Below are 13348 nucleotides of genomic sequence, written 5' to 3' on the forward strand. Positions count from 1 at the left end.
TTTCTGTCTTTCTCCCTCCCTCCCACTCTCTCTAAAAAATATATCAATGGAAAAATGTCCTCAGGTGAGGATTAACCAAAACAAACAAACAAACACCCATCCCCAGTGTTATTATTGAAGGAGCATATGAAGTGTTTGTTGAATGAACGGGAAGGGATGGGACTTCACTTTCAACTGTTTTAGCAACTCTGCAAGCCAGAGGGTTTATTTTTTATTTTAATTTTTATTGATTGATTATTTTAGAGAGAGGAAGGGAGCGAGAGAAACACCAGTGTGTTGTTCCACTTATTATGTGCTCTTTGGTTGCTTCTTGTCAGTGCCCTGAACCCGAAACCTTGCTGTATCAGGAGGAGGTTCTAACCCACTGCGCTGCGAGCTGCCTGTCAGGGCCCCTCCACAAAACCCCTCTGGGTGCCCTGGCCCCGCTGTGGGCCGGAGCTCCTCTGTCACAGCAAAGGTTTGGGTTCCATTCTGTCAGGGCACCTCTGAGGTTTCAGGTTTGATCCCCGGTCAGGGCTGACTGCTGCTCAGTAAGTGACCGAAGACCCTTGAGGTCCGTGTGCTCTACATCATTCGGCAGGGAGCTGGGGTTCCATTGCCGACATGGCCAACTCTGATCCCCACTACCTCCGCTCCTCCATTGAGGACGACTTCAACTATGGCAGCTGTGTGGCCTCTGCCAGCGTACACATCCGCATGGGTCGGTCGCCTTTCTGCGGCTCGCCCAGCTCAGCTGCTGCACAGTCGCCCGGGGAGGCGGATTTCCGGGTTCCCAGGGAGAGTGGAGTCCCTGAGGGAAAGCACTTCACTCCGCCTCCCCTTGGGGCTCCCGGGCTGGAGCGCCCATCCTGCACAGGGCTGGGAGGGGAGAGCCGCCCCAGGGAGGCCCCCTAGCTGGGTGCTGAGAAAACGAAACTGGAGCCCTTCCTCCTTGAACCCTGTCGTCTACGGTGTAGACAGGGCCAGATGAAAGCCGCAGCAGCCTTACTGGGGCATGCTGCGTGCGCAGCCTGCTAAGCGGTCGTGACGTTTCAGAGTCCTGGACAGTTTGCATATTCCTCTATTATTATACTAGTAGCCCGTTTGCACGAAGATTCGTGCAATAGACCTTCATTCACCTGGCTGCCTGCACCAGTTTTCTGCCGGCACCAGGGACCCAGGCCTTGGCTGTGGCCACCGCCTTCTGCCTTTTTCAGGGTCTGGGCTTGGCCCCGGGCGGTGGCCTTGGGCTCAGCGGCACCCAACATCCTTGCTAAGGATCGCAGGAGCCGACCCCCAGTGGTTTCCTGCGATCCATGCAGGCTGCCCACTGGTGCCCAAGGCCGGGAAAGCCTCCGCCCCAGGCTTTCCTGGCCTTGGGCTCGCCGCACCCAGCGTCCCTGCTACCGATCACAGGAGCTGACCCCCAGTGGTTTCCTGCGATCGGTGCAGGCTCCCCGGTGGTGCCCAAGGCCCAGAAAGCCTCGGCCCCTGGGACCCCCGGGAGCGGCGGGAGGGGCGGGATGGGCCCGGCCACGCCCCCCCAGGTGGCCGATCGCCCCCCGGGACCCCTGGGAGGGGCGGGAGGGGCCGGACCATGCCCCCCCAGGTGGCCGATCGACCCCCGGAACCCCCGGGAGGGGCGGGAGGGGCCGGGCCACGCTCCCCCGGGTGGCCGATTGCCCCGGGACCCCCGGGAGCGGCGGCATGGGCCCAGCCACGCCCCCCCAAGTGGCCGATCGACCCCTGGACCACCAGGAGGGGCGGGAGGGGCCCGGCCATGCCCCCCCGGGTGGCCGATTGCCCTGGGACCCCCGGGAGCGGCGGCATGGGCCCAGCCACGCCCCCCCAAGTGGCCGATCGACCCCTGGACCACCAGGAGCGGCGGCATGGGCCCGGCCACGCCCCCCCGGGGTGCCGATCGCCCCAGGCACCCCTGGGAGCGGCGGCATGGGTCCGGCCACGCCCCCCCGGGTGCCGATGGGCCCGGCCACGCCCCCCCGGGGTGCCGATCGCCCCAGGCATCCCTGGGAGTGGCTGAATGGGCCCGGCCACGCCCCCCGGGGTGCCGATCGCCCCAGGCACCCCCGGGAGCGGCGGCATGGGCCCAGCCATGCCCCCCGGGGTGCCGATGGCCCCAGGCACCCCCGGGAGCAGCGGCATGGGTCCGGCCACGCCCCCCTGGGGTGCCGATGGGCCCGGCCACGTCCCCCGGGGTGCCGATCGCCCCAGGCACCCCCGGGAGCGGCGGCATGGGCCCGGCCACGCCCCCTGGGGTGCCGATCGCCCCAGGCACCCCCGGGAGCGGCGGCATGGGTCTGGCCACGCCCCCCTGGGGTGCCGATGGGCCCGGCCACGTCCCCCGGGGTGCCGATCGCCCCAGGCACCCCCGGGAGCGGCGGCATGGGCCCGGCCACGCCCCCCCGGGGTGCCGATCGCCCCAGGCACCCCTGGGAGTGGCGGCATGGGCCCGGCCACTGGGCACCGCCATCTTGATCTTCTCAAGGGCGGATATGCCACCCGGAGTCCCACCCCCAGCCTCCTGCCGGCCCAATCGTGGGCATAGCGGAGGTGCGGTCAATTTGCATGTTTCTCTATTATAAGGTAAGATAGGATATCAGCTATACAACATTATAATTCAGTATTTGTACATAGCTCCCTCCTCATCTACAGTTTCAGTTGTCCAAAGTTTTGGTTACCCACAGTAAACCATGGTCCAAAAATATTAAATGAAAAATTCTAGAAATAAACAATTCATGTTTTAAGTTACATGCCATTCTGAGTAGCGTGATGAAATCTGGTGCCATCCCCTCCACCTGCCTGGGGTGTAACTCATCTTCATCCAGCATGCTCATTCACACTGTCGCTGCGCTGCAGTGCTTATGCTCAAGTGAATTGTTGGGCCCTCTTTTCCTGCTCTAGTACTATTGTGTTTTTATTTTCTGATATCTAGTAAATCTTTAATTATAAATTTAGCATCAGTATGTCAGATTTCCCCTCAACTCTGCCTGCACTAAATTGGAGTCTATATTAAATTTACAGATTTTTTAAAGAAAACTGGCATTTAAAAAAATATCTTTTCCTTTCCACAAACTTGATATATATTTCTAATTTCTCATCTTTATTTGAGTCACTAAATGTTCTCTATATGTCTTCTATATTCCTCATTAGGTTAAGTCCTAAATGTAGTTTTATTGATATTGTGAATGGTATTTAATTTGTTACTATTGAATTAATAATTTGATTTTGTGTCTAGCAAACTTGCTGAATTCTTTCATTAGTCAATCTACTGATTCCCTGGAATATTCAGTCAGTTTCTAGGGTGTGTTTAATATCTGTCTACAATTATTGATTAATCCATTTCTCATGTGTTGCTAGATCTGTCAGTAGTTGTTTTGCATATTTTAAAGATAGGCTGTGAGATGCATATATGTTGATGATAATGATACTTTCTTAAGTTTCTTTAAGCACTTTAAAGTATCCTTCTTTGCCCTTTTTTTTCTCTCTTAATTTCCCTCTTGATTGATATAAAATTGATACCCTAGTTTTCTTTTAAGTTTGTTTTACCTAGTGTATAATTTTCTGTCCTTTTATTTTCAACCTTCCTGTGTATCTGTTGGTTTTAAATGAACCTTTTATGAACAAGACTAGCATTCCCATTGCAGGAAAAATCCTGCAATAGGGTTTCCTGCTGCACTCTACCCCACCCTGCCTGCTCTCCTCCCTTGTCCCCCGCCCCGCGATCTCCGCCAGCCCCCCTGCTTTTCTAACTTCTCCGCCAGCCTGCTCTCCTTCCTTCTCCCCTGGCCCCGCCTCCGCTCCTCCCTTCTCCCCCGGCCCCGCCTCCGCTCCTCCCTTCTCCCCTGGCCCCGCCTCCGCTCCTCCCTTCTCCTCCCCCCGACTTGCTTGCTTCTCTGCAGCTTTGCTCCCTTCTGCAGCTCTTGGCTTCTTTCTACGCTATCGTGATATGCAAATTAGCCGCCATCTTTGTTTGGATAATTTGCACATTCGTCCTGATTGGTCGGTGGGCGTGGCTTGGCTGGTGGGCGTGGCTTGGGCGTAGCAAAGGTGCGGTCAATTTGCATACTTGTCTATTATTAGATTAGATTTTGTTGCATTTTGTTTTTAAAATCTTATTTGAGAGTCTTTATTCTCTGATTGAGTTTAATCCATTTATATTTACTGTAAGTATGATAATAGGATTTGTTTCTGCCTAACCATTTTTTGTTTACTTTTACTGTAGTTTCTCCTCTCTCTCTCTCTCTCTCTCTCTCTCTCTCTCTCTCTCTCTCTCTCTCATTTCCAGTGGTAAAAGTCCATTTAAAAAAAAATATTGGTGATTATAACTTACTAGGGGCCCGGTGCATGAAATTTGTACATGGGGGGTGCGGGGGGTCCCTCAACCTGACCTGCACCCTCTCCAATCTGAGAGCCCTCAGGGGATGTCCTACTGACAGCTTAGGCCTGCTCCCCGTGGTTCTATGCCCTCTGCGGACCTGCCTGCTTGATGCCACCGCAGGCCCTGGTGTCTGCTCTCTGTGGGGGCCCTGCGGGGGACTGCTTGCCCCTCGCTGCTGCAGCCCGGGGCAAGCAGGTCCCTGCTGTCTGCTTGCTTGCTGTGGAGGACTGCTTGCTCACTGTGGGGGACATTCCCGCCCCGCCCCCTGGCCGCTTGCACGTGCGCTGGCTCGGAGCACCTGGGTCCCAGGGATGTTCCTGCCCTGCCCCCAGCCGCTCGGCGCCTGCATGCGTAGGCCCAGAGCGGCCAGGGGCATTCCAGGACGCCAGCGGCTCCGGGCCTATGCGCAGGCCTACAGGCTCAGAGCGGCCTGGCTCCCGAGAATGCCTGTCCCTGGGACGCAGACTGCTTGGTGCTGGTGTGAACTCAAGTGTCCACAGGGCAGGAACATACACCGTGTTGCAGATGTTCCCACCCTGCCCCCGGCTGCTTGGTGCCTGCATATGCAAATTAACCCACCATCTTTGTCGGGTTAATTTGCATACTCCTGATTGGCTGGTGGGCATCGCGAAGTGGTGGTCAATTTGCATCTTTCTCTTTTATTAGTGTAGATTAAGACCTGGACTTATATTATTATTATTTTTTTCAGAATATAAAGCTATCTGCAAGGGTTGGTCTAAGTTTTTATAAAATAGGGGAGTTTCTCCTACCTAATAATAGACAAATATGCAAATTGACTGTACCTTCGCTATGCCCATGATTGGCAGGAGGCGCGGGGGGGCGGGACTCGGGGTGGCCGGGGTAGCTGATTGGGCTGGCGGGACGCTGAGCTGCGTCGCCAGCAGCGGCACGAGCTCAGCATCTGCGCCATGGCTGTGCTGCGGCACAGAAGGGGCCTCTGGGGCAGCGAGCTGACGTCCTGCCGCGCGGACCATCAAAAGCGGGCCTGTCCGCTCAGGCAGCAGGCCTTTCAGAAGCCTCCGCCACGCCAGAGGCTTCTGAAAGGCCTGGCGCACCAGCGATCGAAAGGACAGCGTGGGAGCTGGGTGCCTGTCCGCTCAGGCACCAGGCCTTTCAGAAGCCTCCGCCGCGCTGGAGGCCTCTGAAAGGCCTGGTGCACCAGCGGACAGGCACCCAGCTCCCTGCAATCAAAAGCAAAAGCATGGGAGCTGGGTGCCTGTCCACTCAGGCAGCAGGCCTTTCAGAAGCCTCCACCATGCCAGAGGCTTCTGAAAGGCCTGGTGCACCAGCGATCGAAAGGAAAGCATGGGAGCTGGGTGCCTGTCCACTCAGGCACCAGGCCTTTCAGAAGCCTCCGGCGCCTGGTGCACCAGCGAACAGGCACCCAGCTCCCCGTAATCGAAAGGGAAAGCGTGTAGGGGACCCTACACATGCATGATTCAATCATGCACTGAGCCTCTAGTTAGATTATAATTCTACACATAAAAGTAAGATCTAGAAAATTAAATGTTGAAATAAATCTAACAAAGGCCCTATGAAGCAGAAGTAATATGGGTGGTTCTATTGTTGTTTTCTAATGAATGCATGATAATTAGAGAATGACCTCTGTATAAACAGATGTTTTTCCTGTGTACTTTTTTATGCTATTCATTTTGATTTGTCATAATCCATTGTTCAGAATCCTACCAAGAAGGCTATAATTATTTGTAATGAACTAAAATTTCAGAAAATAAAATATTAAACCAATGCTGAGGTGGGGGACAGTCCTATTAAATGAATTGAAAGTAGTAGTAGCATTCTTGGAGTAGTAAATATTTAGATTAAAGAGATTCTCAAAATTATTTGTGTTATAGAAAAGGATCTTGGATTCAGAAGTTCATGTCAGCTCAAGGGACCATTAAGAACTGCCCCCTACCCCACCCAATGCATCTCATTGTAGAAGAAAGCATGGGGAGTATAATTATGAAAATAAATACATACATGTAATTTATTTTAGGTATCTTCAACATCCATGATCACGCCCCGGTGGATTGTGCCAGTAAGTTAATATTTACAATTTTTCTATTGGTTACCCTTTCAGAATGAGACCTAAAGGATTACCAGGCTCTTGTTTTTCCTGAAAAACAAGGGGTCATTATCAAAATTCTGTTTACTGACTTAATAGCTTCAAACTAGCTATTTAACTTTTCTGTTTGTAAATGCTTATAAATGATGAACAAAATAAAAATCTGAAGGAAAGGATGATTAAAAACAAACAAACAAACCAAAACAACCACGATCATCAAAATCATCATCCTCATTACCATAATCATTAGGAAGATGACTTAGAGCTGAAGCACTGACCTTTGGGTAAGCATTGTCACCACTGCTCACACATGTGTTGTATGTCTCCCTCAGCAGAGCAGTGTCCTTTCTAATGGCCTCGCAGAAAATGGACCATCCTTGGTGGGGAAGGAGGGACATGGTAGTAGAGACGTGATCTCGCTGATCTCTCCCCCAGCACCATTCTTGGTGGATGCTGTGACCAGGTGAGGACATTATTTTAGTTGCAGTGTTTAGGCATCTGTTAGTAGGGGAAAAATTAAATATATTTGAAGCAATAATGTAAATTCTTCTTTCATTGAACTTAATTGAAATTGGATAAGTCTTTTCTCTGCTTACTATTTAGTGTTTTCTTTTTTCTTGACAAGTAGCAATTTTCTACAAAATTATGAAGTAGACATTATGGCTTTTTTAATGAAATCTTTGTTAGATAAAAATGTTACAGGCTTATCTTTTAAAATTTGTATTTGTGTGTGTGTGTGTGTGTGTGTGTGTGTATTTTTAATTTACCTATTGTTGAAAGTATTACACATGTCCTCTCCCTGCCCCCCATTGACCTCCTCCACCCCACTCCTGTCCCCTCCCAGGCCTTCCTCTGCACTGTTGTCTGTCCAGGGGAATATTGAAGTTGATTTGTCTTCCTTTCATGCTTTACTATTCTGTTGTCCATCAGTATGGTGAAGAGGCACAGCTCAGGGTGAGGTAGGAGTTTCCCAAGGTCAGGCTCTGAGATAGCCTGTAGTGAAACCTGTTGCACACTCATTTCTACATAGCACTTGCCACAAAGAAAAACTGGACTCAAAAGAGCTTTTGTTTATCCTGTAGTCCTTCAACATTTAGTTGTTAGGACCAAAACTGTGCTCATTTTACAAAAGCTTTAAAATTGCCTTCATTTTCACCTTAGACTTTTTCCTGATTATGTCTCGTATTTCTCATGTCCTTCTAGTATTGAAAATATGAGTCATTGAAGTAAATGCTTTCCTAATTAGAGAGGGCAAATTATTAGATGGTTAACTTAAGAGAAATTTAATAGGTTATTTTTCTAAACATTTATCTGCCTAGTAACTGCCACTATAAAAATAGAGATTACATACAGAGGACCAAATGATAATGCTTTGTAATTGAGTTTGCACAATGTAATGTGAGTTCTTAAGGATTTCCAAATTAAAAATTACGGATGAAAAAGAGCTTATCTCTACTCCTTCCCAAAGCAAAGTAGTCATAAACGAATAAGAGAGATAAAAATGACAAGTAGTATACCTGAAACTAATATAATATTATATTATTAGTTTATATATGACATAATATTATATGTCAATTATAATTCAAAAAATGACAAGTAAATAAATCAGTGAAACAGAATAGAGTCCAGAAACAAATCAACACGTTTGCAGTTACCTGATTTATGAAAAAACGCTATAGGGGAAAGAATGGTCTTTCAGTAAATTAGGTAGACAAGTTAAATGCCCATGTGGGAAATTTTTTTTTAAATTTTTAATTAAATTTATTGGGGTAACATTGGTTAATAACATTACATAAGTTTCAGGTATACAACTTTATAATACAACATCTGTATACTCCATTGTTCACTTATATTTTCTTCTAAAAGCTTTATGATTTGATGTTTCATATTTAGATCTCCAGTCCATCTAGTATGGATTTTTGTGTGCTCACCCCACAAAGTCTAGTGGCCTTTCATTACCATATATTGACTTCCTTTACCCAGTTTGTTCTCGCCCCGTCCTCGTTCCCCTCTGGTAACCACCATTCTGTTGTCTTGTTTGTTTTGTCTTATTTGTTTACTTGTTGCTTTTTGTTTTATATCCGACATAGGAATGAAATCATACAGTTCTTGTTCTTCTTCATCTGACTTACTCCACTTAGCATGATACTCTCAAGATCTGTTCATATTATCGCAAATGTCAATATTTCATCGTTTTTATGACTGAGTAGTATTCCATTGCATATATACAACATCTTCTTTATTTAATCATCAGTTGAAGGACACTTAGGTTGTTTCTGTATCTTATTTTGAATAATGCTGCACTGAACACGTGGGTACATATATCTTTACAGTGTTTTAATATTTGGGGAAAATATCTTGATTCACCTCATACTATATACAAAAATCCATACTAGATGGATTGGAAATTTGAATATGAAACATCAAATAATAAAGCTTTTAGAACAAAATATCAGTGTGAACATCTTTGTGGCCTTGAATAGAGGCAAAGGTTTTTTAAACAGGTCACAAAGAGCTTTACTCACACAGAAAAAACATTATAACTTGAGTTATATCAAGAACTTCTGTTCCTCAAAAGATATCATTTCAAGAGCTTGAAAAGGGAAGCCACGGAGTGGGAGAGAACATTTGTATTCCCTCGCTCTTCCTTCTTCTCTTTCTCTCTCTCTCTCTCTCTCTCTCTCTCTCTCTCTCTCTCTCTCTCTCTCTCCTTCTCTCTCTTGCTCTCTTCTTCTCCCCTCTCTGACAAAGGACTCATACCCAGTGTATATAAAGAGCTCTTATAAACCAATAAGAAAAAGACAACTCAATAGAAATTTCACCAAATAATTGAATAGACAATTCACAAGAGGATATCCAGATGGGCAATAAGCATACAAAATAGGGTGCAGCTGATAGTCATTGAAGAATACACATTCAAACCACCATGTGAGAACACTGCGTACTACCAGAAGGGCTACAGTGTAGAGAAGACACGTAGTACCAAGTGTTGGTGAAGATAGGAGGCAGCTGGAACTCTGAAAATTGGAATAGCCATGTTGGAAATAGGTTTGACAGTATTTACAAAAGTTGAACATACCCAGTGAATCAGTGACTCTCTTCTTATGTACACACCGAATAGAAGTACAAATATATGTGCACTGAAAGACATGTACAAGAATGTTTATAGCAGCTGTATTCATAATGATCCAAGCTGAAAACTTTACAAAAGCCCGTTAGCAGTCAGCTAGATAAATATTAGAATAGAGCAGTGAAGATTAATGAACTACAACTGCAATGTAGCAATACAGATGAATCACATAAACATATTTACATTAGTTATTCATTGTTGTGGAACCAAGTACCACATTTGTAGCAGCTTAAAACAATACACATTTACAATATCACTTCCTGTGAGTCCTCTGCGTCAGATTTCTGACGGCCACAATCAGGGTGGTGGCCAGGGATAGGTTCTCATCCTAAGGCTCAACTGGAGAAGGGCCTCCAGTCATGGTCCTTGGCAGAAATCAGTTCCTGAAGGACTGTTAAAGTGAGGGCCTCCGTGTTTTAGCTGGCTAGTGGCCAGAGGCTACCCTCAGTCCTTGCCACACAGACCTCTTCACAATAATTGCTTACTTCATCAAAGCTAGCAAACCAAGAAGGCAGTAGTACCTGCTAGCAAGCTGGAAGTCAGTCATGTACAATCTAATCACAGAAGTGACATTCTGTTACCTCGGCTATGTTCTAGTGACTAAAGCAAATCACAGGTCCTGCCCATGCTCAAGGGGAGGAGATTAAGTAAGCATGTGAATTCCAGGAGGTCAGGATCATTGGAGATCATCTCCTCACCATAATGTAAGCAAAGTAAAGTTCAAAATGAGGCGCAACTCCTAGAAATCAAAATAATGGTTATCCTTGAGGTGGTTAGTGACTAGAAGGAAGTCCAAAAAGGACCTTTGGAGGGCAAGTAGTTTTCTATTTCTTGATCTGCATGCTGATTAATTGCAAAGGTGTGTTTCATTTGCAAAAAGTCATCAAGCTGTACACTCATGATCTGTGCACTTCAGTGTATATACATTATAATCAATAAAATGTTTCTAAAAATTATGCCTGGGTTGCATTTCTACAGATGAGATTTACTTTGAGTATTCTCTGTAAAATTTAATTTTCAGGTATAAAACCACAAAGACAAAGAACAGGAGAGGAGACAACAGCAATTGAGAGACTTCAACAAGTTTTAGAAGCAGATAAATGATGAATAAGTAGTAACCAATTTAGCAGGCTCCATTTAACTGAAATTTAAACCTGAAAAGGGAGGGAGTGGAAACTGAGAAACATACAAAGCTTGCAAACTCACATTGCAGAGCCCTGGAGAGGCTCAGGAATTGGGGGTTCTGATATTTGTGAAGATAGGGGTATAAGGTGGGATTGAGAATGAGAATTGACTGAAAGTATTTGTACCCATGTAAACAGTCCTCCCCAACCTACCTGTGCTGGAGGAGCTGGGCCAGAGAGGCTCTGTGTTGGTGCTCTTGTTCCAGCATTACAAAGGGTTCAGTAATCTGGAGAAAGGCTGTGCATAGATTAAGTAAGAGTCCAGAGATGAAAGATAATTTTGAAAGGCATTGGGGGTCAGAGGAGCTTCAGCTAAAGGAGCTAAAGTTCCAAGTTCTTCGTTCTTAGTTCTCCTTGTCTCAGGACCCCTACTTTTTAAAAAAAATTTAATCTTTATTGTTCAGATTATTACAATTGTTCCTCTTTTTTCCCCCCATAGCTCCCCTCCACCCGGTTCCCACCCCACTCTCTGCCCTTACCTCCCCCCGACTGTCCTCATCCATAGGTGTATGCTTTTTGTCCAGTCTATTCCCTCACCTCCCACACCCCTTTCCCCCTGAGAATTGTCAGTCCACTCCCTTTCTATGCCCCTGATTCTAGTATATTCACCAGTTTATTCTGTTCTTCAGATTTTTTATTCACTTGATTTTTAGATTCACTTGTTGATAGACATGTATTTGTTGTTCAAAATTTTTATCTTTATCTTTTTCTTCTTCTTCCTCTTCTTAAAGAATACCTTTCAGCATTTCATATAATACTGGTTTGGTGGTGATGAACTCCTTTAGCTTTTTCTTATCTGTGAAGCTCTTTATCTGACCTTCAATTCTGAATAGCTTTGCTGGGTAGAGTAATCTTGGTTGTAGGTTCTTGCTATTCATCACTTTGACTATTTCTTGCCACTCCCTTCTGGCCTGCATAGTTTCTGTTGAGAAATCAGCTGACAGTCGTATGGGTGCTCCCTTGTAGGTAACTAACTGTTTTTCTCTTGCTGCTTTTAATATTCTCTCTTTGTCTTTTGCTCTTGGCATTTTAATTATGATGTATCTTGGTGTGGTCCTCTTTGGATTCCTTTTGTTTGGGGTTCTGTGCACTTCCTGGACTTGTAAGTCTATTTCTTTCACCAGGTGGGGGAAGTTTTCGATGATTATTTCTTCAAATAGGTTTTCAGTATCTTGCTCTCTCTCTTCTTCTGGCACCCCCATAATTCGGATGTTGGTACGCTTGAGGTTGTCCCAGAGGCTCCTTACACTATCTTCAAATTTTTGGATTCTTTTTGCTTTTTGCTTTTCTGGCTGAGTGTGTTTTGCTTCTTTGTATTCAAATCTTTGACTTGATTCTTGCAGTCCTCTAGTCTGCTGTTAGGTCTCTGTATAATATTTTTTATTTCAGTCAGTGTATGTTTAATTTCTAGTTGGTCCTTTTTCATATCCTCGAGGGTCTCACTAAATTTATCGGCCTTTTCTAGGAAATTCTTGAAAAACCTTATAACCGTGGTTTTGAACTCTATATCCAGTCATTTATTTTCCTCCATTTCTTTCATTTGTGATGTTTCTTTGTCTCCGCATTTTCGCTGCTTCCCTGAGTTGGTAGAGTAGCTTTGTGTGGTAGGTGTCCTCTAGGGCACAGTGGCTCAGCCTCCCCAGTTACCTGAGGTGGACACTCTTGTTGCACCCCTTTGTGGACTGTGTGCTTAGCCTTGATGTAGTTATTAAGTCTTGATTGTTGTTGGTATCACTGGGAGGAATTGACCTCCAGGCCAATTGGCTGTGAGGATCAGCTGTGTCTATGCTGGGAGAACTTCTGTGCTGGAGACACTCTTATGAGACAAGACTTGCAAAATTGCAAAAGCCTCTGTGCTCAGCTTGGATGGGGAAGAGTTTCAGGGCAGAACAGACAGCCTTGGTTTCCTGTCAGCCCTGCCCTATAAGGCCCCTGGGTCTCAGTGTCCCTCAGTAATCGCTGCAAGCACCTCTGAGAGAAAGTCACCCTCGAGTTTCGCCCGCTGCCAGACAGTCCAGTTTCTCCCCGAATGAGTCAGGATTCCCAGAAACTTGCCCGGAACTGGAGTTCAGTGCAGTCGGGAGCTTCCATCTCCCTCCAGCTTTAGAAAGCCAACCGCACACTCAGCTGCCCGTGCACACAGCCGCCCCGTCCTCTCCACGTGCGAGTCTTCGTACCTCAGCCTTTTGAAGCTCCTCTGAGTCTCAATGTGCTTTCCTCTTTTCTTCTAGTTGTAGAATTTCCACTTAGCCAGCTTTCCTGTGGTTCTGGATGGTGTCCGTTTTGTCTTTTAGTGGTAGTTTTGATATTGTGCGAGGCAGCAGTTTAGGTGTTTATCTATGCTGCCATCTTGGTTTCTCCCCTACTTTTTATGAACACAATTTGTCCTAAGGCAAGGTGGAGACATACACTTCAAAGGGTAGGGTTTACAGAAGCGTTATCAGATTGGGGAATAGCCTACAACTGTTCAGGTGTTTGACCAACAGGAGGCAATAACATGTAGATTAAGATGCCCTGAGCTGTCTGGCAGCAAACAATCATCCTATTCAGGTTTGGGGCAAGTGCCTTTT

The 13348-nt window shown here is 46.5% G+C and overlaps 1 protein-coding gene across 6 annotated transcripts in view; it reads left to right on the forward strand.

The window, feature by feature from the left end:
• Positions 1-13348, forward strand: part of EPB41L5 (erythrocyte membrane protein band 4.1 like 5) — a 190375-nt gene that overhangs the window by 167015 nt on the left and 10012 nt on the right. For 5 of the 6 annotated variants that reach the window (XM_079782471.1, XM_079782472.1, XM_079782467.1 and 2 more), the window contains 2 exons: positions 6396-6437; positions 6797-6927. In XM_079782471.1, coding sequence (XP_079638597.1) covers positions 6396-6437; positions 6797-6927 — 173 coding nt within the window. The remainder of the gene's footprint in view (positions 1-6395; positions 6438-6796; positions 6928-13348) is intronic. The other variant, XM_079782470.1, reaches the window with a different exon arrangement.

The sequence above is a fragment of the Cnephaeus nilssonii genome (genome assembly GCF_951640355.1).
Source record: "Cnephaeus nilssonii genome assembly, chromosome: 10".
Taxonomy (NCBI): Eukaryota; Metazoa; Chordata; class Mammalia; order Chiroptera; family Vespertilionidae; genus Cnephaeus; species Cnephaeus nilssonii.